This window comes from Vicugna pacos, chromosome 30 (assembly GCF_048564905.1).
Source record: "Vicugna pacos chromosome 30, VicPac4, whole genome shotgun sequence".
NCBI classification, from domain to species: domain Eukaryota; kingdom Metazoa; phylum Chordata; class Mammalia; order Artiodactyla; family Camelidae; genus Vicugna; species Vicugna pacos.
The window spans coordinates 16,322,827-16,336,982 of NC_133016.1; the positions used below are offsets into that span (position 1 = coordinate 16,322,827).

At 39.9% G+C, this 14,156-nt stretch overlaps 1 protein-coding gene and 1 long non-coding RNA gene across 4 annotated transcripts in view; one reads left to right on the top strand and one right to left on the bottom strand.

Annotated features, from left to right (window-relative positions):
* The window catches only part of LOC107033654 (uncharacterized), a 347,930-nt gene extending 335,645 nt beyond the window's left edge, over positions 1–12,285 (top strand). For all 3 annotated transcript variants that reach the window (XR_012065714.1, XR_012065715.1, XR_012065713.1), the window contains 4 exons: positions 7–238; positions 454–2,317; positions 2,800–2,874; positions 11,950–12,285. This is a non-coding gene — a long non-coding RNA (uncharacterized lncRNA). The remainder of the gene's footprint in view (positions 1–6; positions 239–453; positions 2,318–2,799; positions 2,875–11,949) is intronic.
* Positions 1–14,156, bottom strand: part of DCC (DCC netrin 1 receptor) — a 619,636-nt gene that overhangs the window by 3,819 nt on the left and 601,661 nt on the right. The window contains exon 27 of the mRNA XM_072952215.1: positions 119–261. Coding sequence (XP_072808316.1) covers positions 119–261 — 143 coding nt within the window. The remainder of the gene's footprint in view (positions 1–118; positions 262–14,156) is intronic.

Sequence of the window (14,156 nt, forward strand, 5' to 3'; positions counted from 1 at the left end):
GCTCAGCTGCAGGAGAACGAAATGCTAAGGACAACACGGGCTTGGGGCTAATGGAGCGTGTGGCTGGCTTAGGCTGAGTGGCACAGCGGTGCGGCGTGACCTGCGGGGCCGGCCTTACACTGGCTGGATCCTCTGCTGGTTTGGGGCTGTCCTCAGACGTTTCGGGGGCTGTTGGCACAGACACAGGAAGCAAAGGAGATCTCGCCTTTCCCGCCAGCCCCAGAGAGGCTGTTTTAACGTGAGTCTTGGGAAGAGTCGGCCCTAAAATAGAAAACAGAGTGATGAAAGCACTGGATGAAAGCATTCTGGGGAGCGCTCCCTCAAGCGTGTGAGCCGGGTCTAGTGGGCTGGCGTTGATTTCAGGTTACTGTTCATTCTGTAGTATAGAGATGGATTCTGACACAACGAAGGGGCTTCATTTTATTCATTTCATTTCTACTAAATCGAAGACAGATTCGGATCAGGCCTCTCCAGATGAAGCTCCGCCAGTCATACGCAATTTCAAATCTCACTGGAAAGGGTTGCCTGGGAGCTCCACACTGTTTTTGTCACGCCTTGGAAAGCATCAGGTGAGCACATCTGGTGCCAGGCTCAGCTTTGGGCCGGAAAGCCCTCTGCTAAACCACCTGCATAAGCCATCAATTGTTTTAACAGAACCAAGGAATACTTGTGAGATGATTGCTCTAGTCTACAGGTGAGTATTAGATGTTACACTACAAAAAAAGCCCTTTACAGCTAACCTCATAGAATCGCATTACTGATTTTCTTTTGGAAAAGAAAATTTTCTCTCCTGGTCAGTATAGTGCCTCTCATTCAAATACATTCCAGTGCTTGTGAAAATGATTTGAATAACTGCTGAGTTTCTACTAAACAACATTTCTGTCTGCTGTAAACAATGGCTGCCTTCTCTTTTGGGGTCTAAATTTTATAAAGGTGTATTGATCAGCTTATTGATCAGCTAGTATACCTCACACACCTAAGAACTTTGGTCATCCTCAGCACAGCAGGCACTGAGTAAAAGCATCAAAGACGTTCGCCCCAGCTCTCGTTAGTGATGGTATTTAAGTTCTAATGATGCCGGTGGCACACTGTATATTTGCGGGGGGGGGGGGGGTTGTTTTGAAGACATAGTTCTAATAAAAAGCTCAAAAATTACTCTACTATCAGAGAAATAGGAGATATTTGCTTACTGGGAAAGAGAGAACACAAACAACCCAGTAGGCTAGCAATTTGCTAAATGATAAATCCCCAAAAAGCACTGTTTCCTCATGCCCTGGCCTAGCATGTCATTCCCTTATGTTTATATTGTTTCACTCTATTCTTAAACCAAGGAAGAAAAGTCTGCAGTTGGAGTGATTTATCACTAGAGGGTGATCTTAAGTTTTTGGTAACTCACAGAAGAAACAGGAGAAACAAGAATCATTTTCCTAAGAATAGAAATACTAATATTTATAGAGTTCCTTCTAAGCTCCAGACTTACGCTAATCATTTTAGGCAAAATAACACAGTCGGAGTTATCAATCCAGCCTGCTTTCAAATCCCGGAAAAGCCCAACTGTGTGCTAGCCGTTGTCATCCCTTGCTCACCTAACTTAATTCTGTTTCTTCATCTATAAAATAGATACAATAATTTCTGAGGATTAAGGTGGCCGACTTCCTATAACTTATTCAAAGAGAGCTAGCTATTATTAACATCTCATTGCCAAAACAAGCCTGGTAAGTATTCTATTTCTAGTTCATATATGAGGATGCTAAAATGAAGATAAGTGAAATACCTTGTCTAAGTTCATGCATTTCAAAAGTAAGGACCTACACCAAGATCTATCCAACTCCACGGAGCAAAATTAAGGGTTTGCTATTGATTGTGTTGATCTAGTCCATCCAACTTAAAAGAGCTTTTTGAAGAAGCAATGTGAAAGAATGAAATCTGGCCCAAGACTGTAAGTAACTTAAGGGTAGAAACTATTGGATTACAGTTTCTCATAGTTAAATTATGTTTGCATTTAAAGGGAAAAACAAAACTCTAATGAACTTCAGGACTGACTTAAACTCACATAAAACTTGGCATAACCTTTATAAACTTGTATTTCTTACACTATGCTATAAAACCGAAACATTTAAAAAATTAAATAAGTCACCCTAAGCAAATAGTACAATTTAAATTAACGTCATTAATTTAATGTGATGAAGGAGGCTGATGGGCTAAAACGTATGAGCAGTTTTCACTAATCAAGTTTTTTTGGTTGAATCATAGGTAAACCATTCTTCCCGAGAATGTAGTGCTGGCAGGTCTTCATTGGATGGGAGCAGTCATTTGTGTAAGTCTACCTCTATCCTTTTCTCTTCAGCCTTTGACTACAAACACAGCATTCCTAGAGCCAACATCGTTGTAAACCCAAATGCAAAGGTAGGCACTCAAAACCCTGGCAGAGCAATGCCATAAAATGCCCCTCTCGATGTTCCGACTTCTGGAATTCACATTCACATTGTAGGTGATCACTTAGCTGACAAAGTGAAGTTTAAAGAGGAATTTTCATACAGTGCTGGTGAACCTCGAGAGCGTACCTAGTGACCTGCTGCTTTGAATTGCATCTTTTGAATTATGTTTACATTCCCCTGTAGAATGTTCACAATGTTCTGCTTAAACCGGAATTTAGCTTTATTGCCACGGAAAGTTTTCCTCCTAGCGCCTTATACGAGTCACTTCTTTCTTCCCTATGTTTAGTTTTAAGAGAACAGAGCAGCTGCATTTTAATAATTAACATGTTCTGTACATACCTTTTTATATTTTTTGCTACAGTTTTAACTTAGAATTCCTTGATGGTGAAACCAACTTATTTTTGAATGGATCTTGAATAGTTCCCTGTGCTGTACAGTAAGTCCGTCCTTGTTTATCTGTTTCATACATAGTAGTTCTGTATCTGTTCATCTCAGACTCCTCATTTATCCCTCCCCTCTTTGGTAACCATAGAAAACCATGTTTTCTATGTCTGGGAGACTGTTTCTGTAAATAAGTTCATTTGTATCACTTTTAAAGGTCCCACCTCTAAGCTCTAAGTTATGTCATATGATAGTTGTCTTTCTCTTTCTGAGTTACTTCACTTAGTATGGGCGTCTCTAGATCCACCCCCATTGCTGCAAATGACATTAATTTGTTCTTTTTTTATGGCTGAGTAATAGTCTATTATATATACATACATATATACACACACACACCACATCTTTATCCAGTTATCTGTTGATGAACATTGGGGTGTGTGTATCTTTTTGCATTAGAGTTCCCTCCAGATATATACCCAGGAGTGGGATTGCTGGATCATATGGTAAGTCTATTTTTAGTTTTTTGAGGCATCTCCATACTGTCTTCCATAATGGCTGCACCAAACTACTTTCTCACCAGCAGTGTGGGAGGGTCCACACCCTCTCCGGCATTTATCGTTTGTAGACTCTTTAATGATGGCCGTTCTGACTTGCATTTCTCTAATAAGTAGCAATGCTGAGTATCTTTCATGTGCTTGTTTTGTCTATTTAGGTCTTCTCCTCATTTTTTAATGGGGTTGTTTGTTTATGGCTTTCTTTGTTGTGCAGAAGTTTGTAAGTTTGATTAGGTCCCATTTTAGAATTCTATCTAATGCCCTAATGTTTTGCATGTAGGGAAAATTACAGTTCTTGCTATAAAAATATATTCTAATGGTGTATTTTCTGCCTGGGATCCTAAACACTGGGGCAGATCCACAGTGTATTATACTGCACCTGAAACACTTGTATCATTACAATAAGATGCAGCTATAGCTCAAACTCAGAGAGAAGATCATTGTAATAATTTACTGTCTCCTGGTGTCCAAGCAACAGTCCTATTCTGAGAACCTACTGAGTGCTGAACAACATACAAGACACCGAGTTTCACAAAAGGAATCAAAGAAATTTAGAAAGCTGGAAGCTCGAGGGCTCTTGGAGTTGATTTTGGTGAAGAGAACACTGAGTTCCCTAGAGATCAAGGTAGAATTAATTCCAGTAAAATTCCAGTGCAGGAGAAGAATTTGTAGAGTCCCTTAGAGTTTGGTATTAGCCAGGTTTGTCTGGTGTAGTATATAGCCTTAATTTTGTTTTTCACTTTTCCTGAATGGGGAACTAATGAAAGCGACTATAAGGGAAATTTCCCAGGAGAGATTTATCAACAGCCAATAAGACAACTTTGGTCTCAAAACTGCCCTTTAGCAAAGGGGACCAGATGTTTCAAAACAAAGATTCTCATGAAAACATGAACCCTTGCTTTTGGACATGCAGTTTGTAGTTCAGTAGATTCAGTATTTTCTACTCTGCATCTCAGGTATTTTAAGCTAGGACACTCGTGAAGCCTGGGTCCTTAGACGCTCCCCCAGCTGTGGTTTGTTTTTTTCCCCTTCACTTATGTAGTCGTAGTTCACCATGTTTTACAGGTTCCTATCGACTTTTCTAGTCTGTAATGAGACATGCCTTTAAGAGACCTTACCAGTGGCTCTTTCCAAAGGGCTACACCCTGAATCTATTTTCTACACCATTCAAACCAGGTAAACATCTTCCCTTAAAATAACCAGTCTCATGTCACAGACTCAGTACAGGAGGGAAAGTAGTGTAATCACCTGGCATTTGGATTAGTAAGTGATGCCTGAGAGCTCAGTGCCCTGTGAAGAGGACACTGGTTGCCACCTTGCTGCCTCTTACCTGCTGATGCAGTGCTCCTGGTGGCAGGCCATTTATCCTCAGCTCGTCTATCCTTATTTTTTTGAACTGAAGTATAGTTGACTTACAGTATTATATTAGTTTCATGTAGACAATGTAGTCATTAAAACCTACTTGGATGTCAGTCGCTGATGGGTTCTCTCACACTTCCTCCATTGCTATGTGGCTTTTTCTACACTGCTGTCAGAAGGCCGTTTAAAAGCCAAGTTTGTTCTGGCGGCCCTGCCTCCCCTCCCCGTTCTTGTGTGCCCCTTCTCCGTGAGGGGTTGTTTTAAGGCATGCTAGCCTTTGCCTCGCCTGATGGTGTTCTGACACACTGGAAGACAGACAGCCATAATTCTCCTGTTGAACTAACGAAGCAGTAGCGATTAGAAAAATCATTTACTTCAAGGTTTTAAACTCTTGTTCTTCAGTGACAAGAAATGACAGAATTTCTGACAACTTCTATTTTTGTGGCCTACAGAGGAGAATTCATCTTTATTTCTTCACTTTGGAGAACTGCAGTTATACTGATAGTTAGTCTAACATAATTTTAATAAAACTTCTCTTAAAACCTGTAGAAGTTTCATTAAAATTATCAGTAATATATCAAAGCAAAAGGAAAGGGGAGAGTAGCCAAGATGGCACAGTAGAAAGGCCCTGAGCTCACCTCCTCTCCTGAGCACATGAAAATCACAACTATCTGCTGAACCACCATTGATGAAAAAGATAGAAACCTACCAGAAAAGAGATTTTACAAATAAAGAAGGCATGGACAGATCATCCAGAGCATCAATAAGAAACACAGGCCTTCAATAACTTAATTGATATATCGAGAGCATTCAATCGGAAAGCAGCAGAATACACATTCTTTTCAAGTGCACTTGGAAAATTCCCCAACAGTCTAACCTTACACCTAAAGGAACTAGAGAAAGAACAAACAAAACCCAAGTTTAGCAGAGGGAAAGTAACCATAAAGATCAGAGCAGAAATAAATGTGATTAAAAATAAATAGAAAAGATCAATGAAACAAAAAGCTGGTTCTTTGAAAAGATAAACAAACTTAATACGCTTTTAGCCAGACTCATCAAGAGAAAAAGGGTAATTTACAGCCACCACCCCAGAAATACAAAGGAACCTTAGAGGCTACTGTCAACAAACTAATTCTTAGAAAAGTCCAGTCTCCCAAGACCGAGCCAGAAATAAATAGAAAATATGAACAGATTATCAGTAATTTAAAACAATCTCAACAAAAGTCCAGGACCAGAAGGCTTCACAGGAGAATTCTACCAAACATTTAGAGAAGATTTAACACCTAGGACTCTCAAACTATTCCAAAACACTGCAGAGGAAGGAACACTTCTGAACTCATTCTATGAGTGCACCATCACCCTGATACCAAAACCAAAGATACCACAAAAAAACAACTATAGGCCTATGTCACTCATGAACATAGATGCAACAATCGACAACTGAATCCAATAATATATTAGAAAGATCATACACCATGATCAAGTGGGATGCAGAAAAAGCTTTCGATAAAGTTCAACATCCACTTATGATAAAAACTCTTGAGTAGGTGGGCTTAGATAAGACATACCTCAATATAATGAAGGCCATGTATGACAAACCCACAGCTAACATCATACCCATTGGTGAAAAGCTGAACGCATTTCCTCTAAGATCAGGATCAAGACAAGGATGCCCACTGTTGTTACTTTTAGTAAGCATAGTGTTAGATGTTCTAGCCCCAGCAATTGAAGAAAAAGAAAGAAAGAACTCAGAGGGGAAGGAACAAGTTAAACTGTCACTGTTTGCAGACGACATGGTACTCTCCATAGAAAATCCTAAAGGCACCACTAGAAAACTACTAGAGTTCATCAGTGAATTCCGTAAAATTGCAGGATGCAGATGGAAATGACACAGATTTGTGTCTATTATATACCAACAATGAAATACCAGAAAGGAAAATTAAGGCAACCGTCTCATTCACCATCACATCCAAAAGAATAAAACATCTAGGAATAAACTTACCTAAGGAAGTTAAAAAAAAAAAACCAAACACCTGTACTCAGAGAACTGTAAAGATGTGGAGAAAAGAGAGGGAATACCATACAACCCAATGGAAAGGTATACTGTGTTCTTGGATTGGAAGAATCAATACAGATTCAGTGCAATCTCTATCAAATTTCCAGTGGTGTTTGTTTTCCACAGATTTGGAACAAGAAGTTTCAAAAGTAGCCTGGAAACACAAAAGACCCCAAATAGCCAAAACAATCTTGAGAAATACAAACAGAGCTGAAGGAATCGTGCTCCCTGACTTCAGACTATACCACAAAGCTAAGTAATTGGCACAGAAATGGACACACAGATCAGTGGAACAGGGTAGAGAGCCCTGAAATAAACCCATGCATTTACGGTCAATTAATCTGTGTGACAAAGGAAGCAAGAATATGTGATAGAGAAGACAACCTCTGCAGTAAGGGGAACTGGACAGCTACATGTGAAGGAATATTAGGACATTTTCTAATACCACATCCAAGAACAAGCTCAAAGTGGATTAATGACCAATATGTAAGAGTGGATACTATAAAACTCCTAGAGGAAATCCTGAGTAGAAAACTCTTTCACATAAATCACAGCAATGTTTTTTGGATCTGTCTCTAAAAGCAAAAATAAACAAATGGGACCTAATTAAACTTAAAAGCTTTTGTATGGCAAAGGAAACCATCAACAAAATGAAAAGATGACTTACTGAATGGGAGAAAATATGTTTCAAGTGATATGACTGATAAGGGATTAATATTCAACATGTATAAACAGTTCATATAATACACCATCACAAAAACAACCTAATTTTAAAATGGGCTGAATAACTGAATAGACATTTTTCAGAGAAGACATGCAGATGGTCAACAGTCACATGAAAAGATGCTCAACATTGCTAGCACCAGGGAAATGCAAACCAAAACCACAACGAGATAGCACCTCACACATGTCAGAAAGGCTATCACCAAAGAGAACACAGATAACAAATATGGGTGAGGATGTGGAGAAAAGGGAACGCTTGTATACTGCTGTGGGCACGTACATTGGTGCAGCCACTGTGAAAAACAGTATGGAGGCTTCTCAAAAAACTAAAAGATAGAACCATCGTATGACCCAGCAAATACCCTCTTAGGACTATATCCTAAAAAAATGAAAAACATTAATTCGAAAGGTACATGCACCCCAATATTCATAGCAGCGTTCTTTACAACTGCCTAGGTATGGAAGCAACCTAAGTGTCCATCAACAGATGAATGGATAAAGAAGATGTTGTATCTGTCTGTCTATACATACACACACACAATGGAATACTACGCAGCCATAAAAAGAACAAACTTTTGCCACTTGCAGCAACATGAATGGACTTGGAGGGCATTATGCTAAGGCAAGTAAGTCAGAGAGAAATCCTGTATGATATCACTTATATGTGGGATCTAAAAACTACACCACAGTAGGGAATACCACAAAAAAGCAGCAGACTCACAGATACAGAGAACAAACTAGTGGTTAGCAGTGGGAAGGCAGGGGTCAAGGTATAGCAGTTGCCAATTAATGGGTATCAGATAGGCTCAAGAACGTATTGTACAAATGGAGAAATATAGCCAATATTCTGTAATAACTGTACATGGAAAGTAAATTGTATAAGGAAAGATAAAAATTAAAAGAATTTAAAATTTTCTGTTAGTCTAGGAGTCAAAATCCTGCATTATCACGCCCAAGTATGAAGAATGTCTTTGAGAAGGTGCTCCAAAAAACCCACATCCTTTTCAGTCCTTTTCAGAGCTGGAAGCGAGCAAAGCTGAGGGCGGCAGCCTGAGAGGAGGGCCAGCGGTGGGACCAAGACGCTGGAGAGCTTCCCTTCTCTTTGCAGACGGGCTTGAATAATAAGGGATTCCCAATCAAGACCAGAACATAATGAAACATTCCTTATTTCCTTTTTTCCCATGATAGGAAAACATGTGTTAACCACACAAGGAATTCCAAGCATAAAATGGGACTTCAAGTACATAACCAAGTATTGAAGGAGAGTCCTCTCCAGGGACTTGGGAGACCCAGCCTTTTTAGTTTTATGGCTTTGGCCCCACAGCCTAATTTCTTTAGTCTTGTTTTTTTTTTTAATATCTATAAAGGTATAAAAATTACAGAAGGAAAAAGAATACAGCTTTTACACCTGTACGTTACTTTTCTGGATTTCTTGGTTTTCCTTAAGGTTTAGGCAGCATAGTTAATCAATTGGTAAAAATGAATCCAAAGAAATCTCCAGCAAGTGAATCTTTAACTGGTGAGTTATGATGATTGGATTTAAAATTGGTTCGTTCTTTCTACAAAAAAAAAAGTTCTATCATTTTCTTTTAACGTTATTAATGAAAAACCGTAACAGCAATTATGGTTGCTTTGCTTTGTTTTCAGGCTAACGCCAGACAGTGCAACTAAAAATAAGCAGTATTAAATTACTATAAGTTTAAATGAGCCATGATTAATTGAAAACTTTAAATTTACAAATGCTCAGTCTGCAATCACTATAGATTTCCCCCTCCCCAGGGTGCAGTGTTGGAGCAGTGTTTCAGGCGACCCTTAGGTGAAACACAGGATGTTGATATGCTGAATAAATGAGTTTACACTGATATGTAACTAATTAAGTGAGCATTGCTGTGGTTTTAATGTTACTCCTCAGCAGGACCCACTCAGGGGTAAATGCAAAGGATGCTGGAGCTCCGGGATGGGCCAGCAGTGCGCATCACGTGCAGATGAGCTGCCTCAGCAGGCCTGTCCTGTTTTAAGCTTCATTTTCACAGCACAGTTATTAAACATGTCATTTGCTCATTAGGTACATAATATACAACTGCCAGGTGCAGACGCCTGCTAGCATCTCCCTGTAGAGGGTGCTCCCAAGCAAAACGGTTCTTGGTGAGAACTGTTAGATTAAGCTGTAGAAGGACCCAAGTCAACAGACTGACCTGGGTGGAATCGGGGTCAATGTGTAGCATGATTATAACTTTTACATCCTTGCCTACTTTCTCCTCTTTTCTATCCCATTTCTATCTACGCCTTCACCCTTTAGAGTAAAGTTAAAAGGGGTAGCTTTGAAGGGGCCTGGGTTCTCGTCTCCACTTTGTCTCTGACTTACTCTGTGATGCTGGACAAAGATCGCCTCTCTTGGTCTAATATCCTAACGTGCATTTATTAAGTAACTGCTCAGTGCTCAGGTTGGGGGAATGCAGAAGTGTCATACAGTCATGGATGCTTCTCACGTGCACTGACCAAAAAGAGAGCAGCTGCATTTACCTAGATGTAGAAGCGTCGGGCATTCTTCCTCAGTAATCGGATTTCAAACATGTTAAGTTTTGGCATTAGTCAAAGTATTTAGTCAAAGGGTGACAAATACATGTAAATGCCACTTCTGGAAATGGAAGCTTTGTGTTCTTCTAACCCTCCTGTTTCTCCTCAAAGAGAGAGAAAACACTGGGGCTGTGTTAATGAGGTACTTCCGCCCCATCTCTACCCGCCTCTACTCCTTCCCACTACGGTGTAAGGGGGAGCGAGCCTGAGTGACAAGTAGGGTGACTTTCATTGGGCCAGGCCTCTATCTGTTCCGGCTCACAGCTGGTGAGCCCACAGTCCTGTAGTCAAGGAAGGAGGGGCCTCCCAGCGCCTCCTCCCCAGTTATCCCAGAGGGTCATGGTCCTCTGGGATCTTTGCCTCCCATCTGGTTATCAGAATTTTTTTCCCTGTTATTTCCATGAACTGGAACCCAGAGAGAAAAAAAGTTAAAACTTAGGCATCCTCTCTCTCCCAAAGGCACATAAACTACAATAAAACACTGTTGCCTACATTATCTCATGTGCTCTTTAAAATAAACCTTTTCAAACATACCTTATTGCTCATGTCTTGAAGATGGAAAAGTCCAAGTTCAAAGAAAATAAAGGATTCGCTCAGTCACTTAGCTGGGAAGTGGGGTTTGACTACTGTTTGTTAAAGTACGTGTTCTTCCTTAGACAAAAACAAATAAAATCTTAGCAAGTAGCCTTTGATGGAAAGCAGAGTGAAGCAGGCAAGACATTCTTACCTCTGGATAGGAAGGGAGAGAGTGGGAGAAAAGGAGAGGAAACAGTGACAGTGGGGGATGGTGGTGGTGGGTGATGATGGAAGAGAGGAAGAAGAAATCCACATGTTCCTGCTCTCTCTCCTATCTTGATCCCAGCTTGACTTGCTCCCATCTAATTGGTGAACTAATGAACATAGAAACGTCATAGCATCACAGAAGTAAAAACTTGGAAAAGAATAATTAATACAGCCCATGGTTTGAATAATGCAAAGGGTGAACACTATCTTCAAATACCTTTCCTCTTTGAGGATACTTCTCCCCTACACACAGTCCCCTGTACTCTTCTTTCTGTGCACACCTAGTAAGAGATACCAAGAGCCAGCATGCAGCCCTACATCGTCTCCCAGGATAGGAAATGATCCAATAATTTAATTGGTGGCAGACTCTTAATAGCTCATCATTTCCCCCTTGTCTTGGGTTTGTTTACATTTTAAAGGTAAATGGTAGAAAGAACCATATAAAGGATGCTTTTCTACCTGTAAGTCATTTGTCACCACTGCACCTGGGTTGGGGAGATGCTTTTGCTTCCTGGAACACGTCTCAAATCTGATACTGATACTCTTTTCATATTCTTCTTCTCTATCCTGCAAGGCATCCACCCTACCAGCTTGAACAATTAAAATTAATCCAATCCATAATTCAACTCCTCCCTTGAGGTAATACCAAGATCTAGTTGCTCCAATTATAAAGACACGCTTTCCTACTTCTATTTGTGGTTTGTTGTGCCTTTGTACCTCTGCAAATTGGAATCAAAGTCCTGAATTCACTGGGCACGTCAGAAGCTACCCACAGTAATGGAAAAAAAGCAAAGTTACCAAAATACTGGGCGGGGAGAAAGTGACCAACTGTGTTGGAAACATGAGTTAAATATTGTCCCAGATGGCCCTGGAATCCATCAAGATCCTTTATATAAGAGAGGTGTTTATTTTGCATTTTATACCGGGTTAGAAAGTCTTACAGAGGTTCTAAAAAGGAGCTGTTAATTGATAATGAGTCATTCCGTGACGTTTATGTTGGGAAATAATGACTAAGCAAAGGGTAGCTAAGAAGTCTTCAAAGACAAAAACACTGTCCCATCTGTCTGTCTGTCCTTAGGACTCACATCAGTGCCTAATTCACACGGAGTAGTGCTGACGTCATACTTTGTGGAATTCATTCCTGGAAACCAAGACTGAGGGAGACAAAGGCAGCAGCCAGCAGAGGAGGCTGCAGAGTGGCTGCCCTCGTGATTCTGCTCGTTCCCGCTTCCTCTTGATTTAGAAACCCCATACAACACGAAAGGTGTCAGGAAAATTGCCAACGATCAAGAGAAATGCCTTGACCAGAACACAGCTGTTATCTCCCCCTTTCTCTTGATGCTTCTCTCAAATTCCTAGACCACAAATTAACAAAATACCAGAACGAAATAAAACCTACAAACTCAAAACTAAACATCTGTGTTATTTCCCGGCAGGCTCCCGTAATTCACAGCAAAGATGCTGATTCCACGTCGCTTCCATTCCTCACTTTTAAGGGGCCTACGTTGACTTCCTGTGTCTTTTTTTGCATACAGTATCAAAGTCAAGAGGCTTCTCAGTTAATTTCATGGATATTTCAGATCATTTCCAGATAATTTATTATAAAAGGGACATTTGTCTCCTCCATCCATATCTGTTTTTTAATTTTCTAACTTTTCCTACTCTATTTGCCACAAGAAGCAACAAGTTCGAGCTACTTATAGTTACTGCAATTCAGCTGTTTTGTGCCCCTGTGAAGAAAACTGTCAATTCTATTCTTCATGAAAAACAGATCTAAAAATACTTCCTTTATTATCTCATTTTTGATGATATCCTAGTGATCAAACTTTTAAACCATCCACTCAATTCATAGGGAAACAAATGACACTGCATAAGGTTTCCATAGTATTTCATGGAACCATCAGAAAACCTGCAGAAATAATGCAGAAATCCAGACATCAGTCTTGCCCAACTTTTGTAATGAGGTACTCTGTGCAGAATGTCATCGCAACCCGCATTCAGCCACATTCGTACGCAATAGGTTACATTTCTGGTAAATACCTCATATGATGTATAAATATAATTTTCACTTTTCAAAAATCAATTTAGTTTGTAAATACTAAAAATATTTCTCTGTATGAAGACAATTTGATTGCCACAGAGGATTCTGTTTTTATAGTAAAACCTTGACTTGTCCAAACCAGATTTCTTAATACGCTGAAATAATTGATTTTTTACCTGGTTTCATCTTTAATAGAAATCATCAAATCATACACACACACACACACAAATGGGTATCAGGACTATGGCCAGAAACAGAAATTCCAGATTACATTCTGGGGTTAGAACACTTCCAACGTAACCCAGTATTTTCCAGCTTTCACAAACCTCTCAGACTGACCAAAGAAAGCACAGCACGAACAGTGTTTTCAAGGCACAAGATCATTTTAAAAGCTCACGGAGAAGTACTTAGTCAAGGAAGTATGGCCATATATTTAAAAAAGTATTTTCAACTGTATGAGTTAAATACCATGACCACTTCCACCCCAAAGACCATGTCCGCCATTGAGGAAAGCAAGTTACGTGAACACTGCCATTGTCTCCACTGCCCGACTTCTTCCCTGCGTTTTGCTGCCACACGTCTAGGGGTGGTCTACCCGTGCACAGCGTCTGCTTACTCACCACGGCTCTCTCGGTCACCTGGCTTTTGCCCTCGCCAATTAATAGAAATGTCAGCTGTAAAGGCCATAAGTACTCATCATTTTCCAGCCTAGTAAGTAACTGCCCTGTACAACTTTCCACAGGATTCGTTAGTAGTACCTTTTCCCAGTTCTGAGATTCACAGCCAATTACCCTGAAATCAGCATGCTTTTTCCAAGTGATTCTGTACAATTATTACTGTTCTTCCCCTTGAAGTTATACAGCTCAGTGGTACACTCAATAGACAGTGACATCTTTATATACTTAAGTTTAGGGGCCAAGTGAACTGATGTCTGTGATTTTTCCTTGAAATGCATCAAAAATGAAGGCGATGGAGAGAGAAATAAATATGTGGCAAGGGAAATATGACAGAATGTTCATTGTACAATCTAGGTGGTAGTTATATGGCGTTCACAGTTTTCCTGAGCATTTTATATTTTTATAAGGAAACAATAGAAGCAAAAAAACCTCTATGGCAGCTTTGAATCAAAAAACGATTGTATTTAAAACTATTTTCCTTGAGATGCGCTCCCTTTCCTGGCTTTTGAAAAACCATGCTCCCATTGTTCTCTTATCTCTAGGATCTCCTCTTTGTTCCCTAATAAA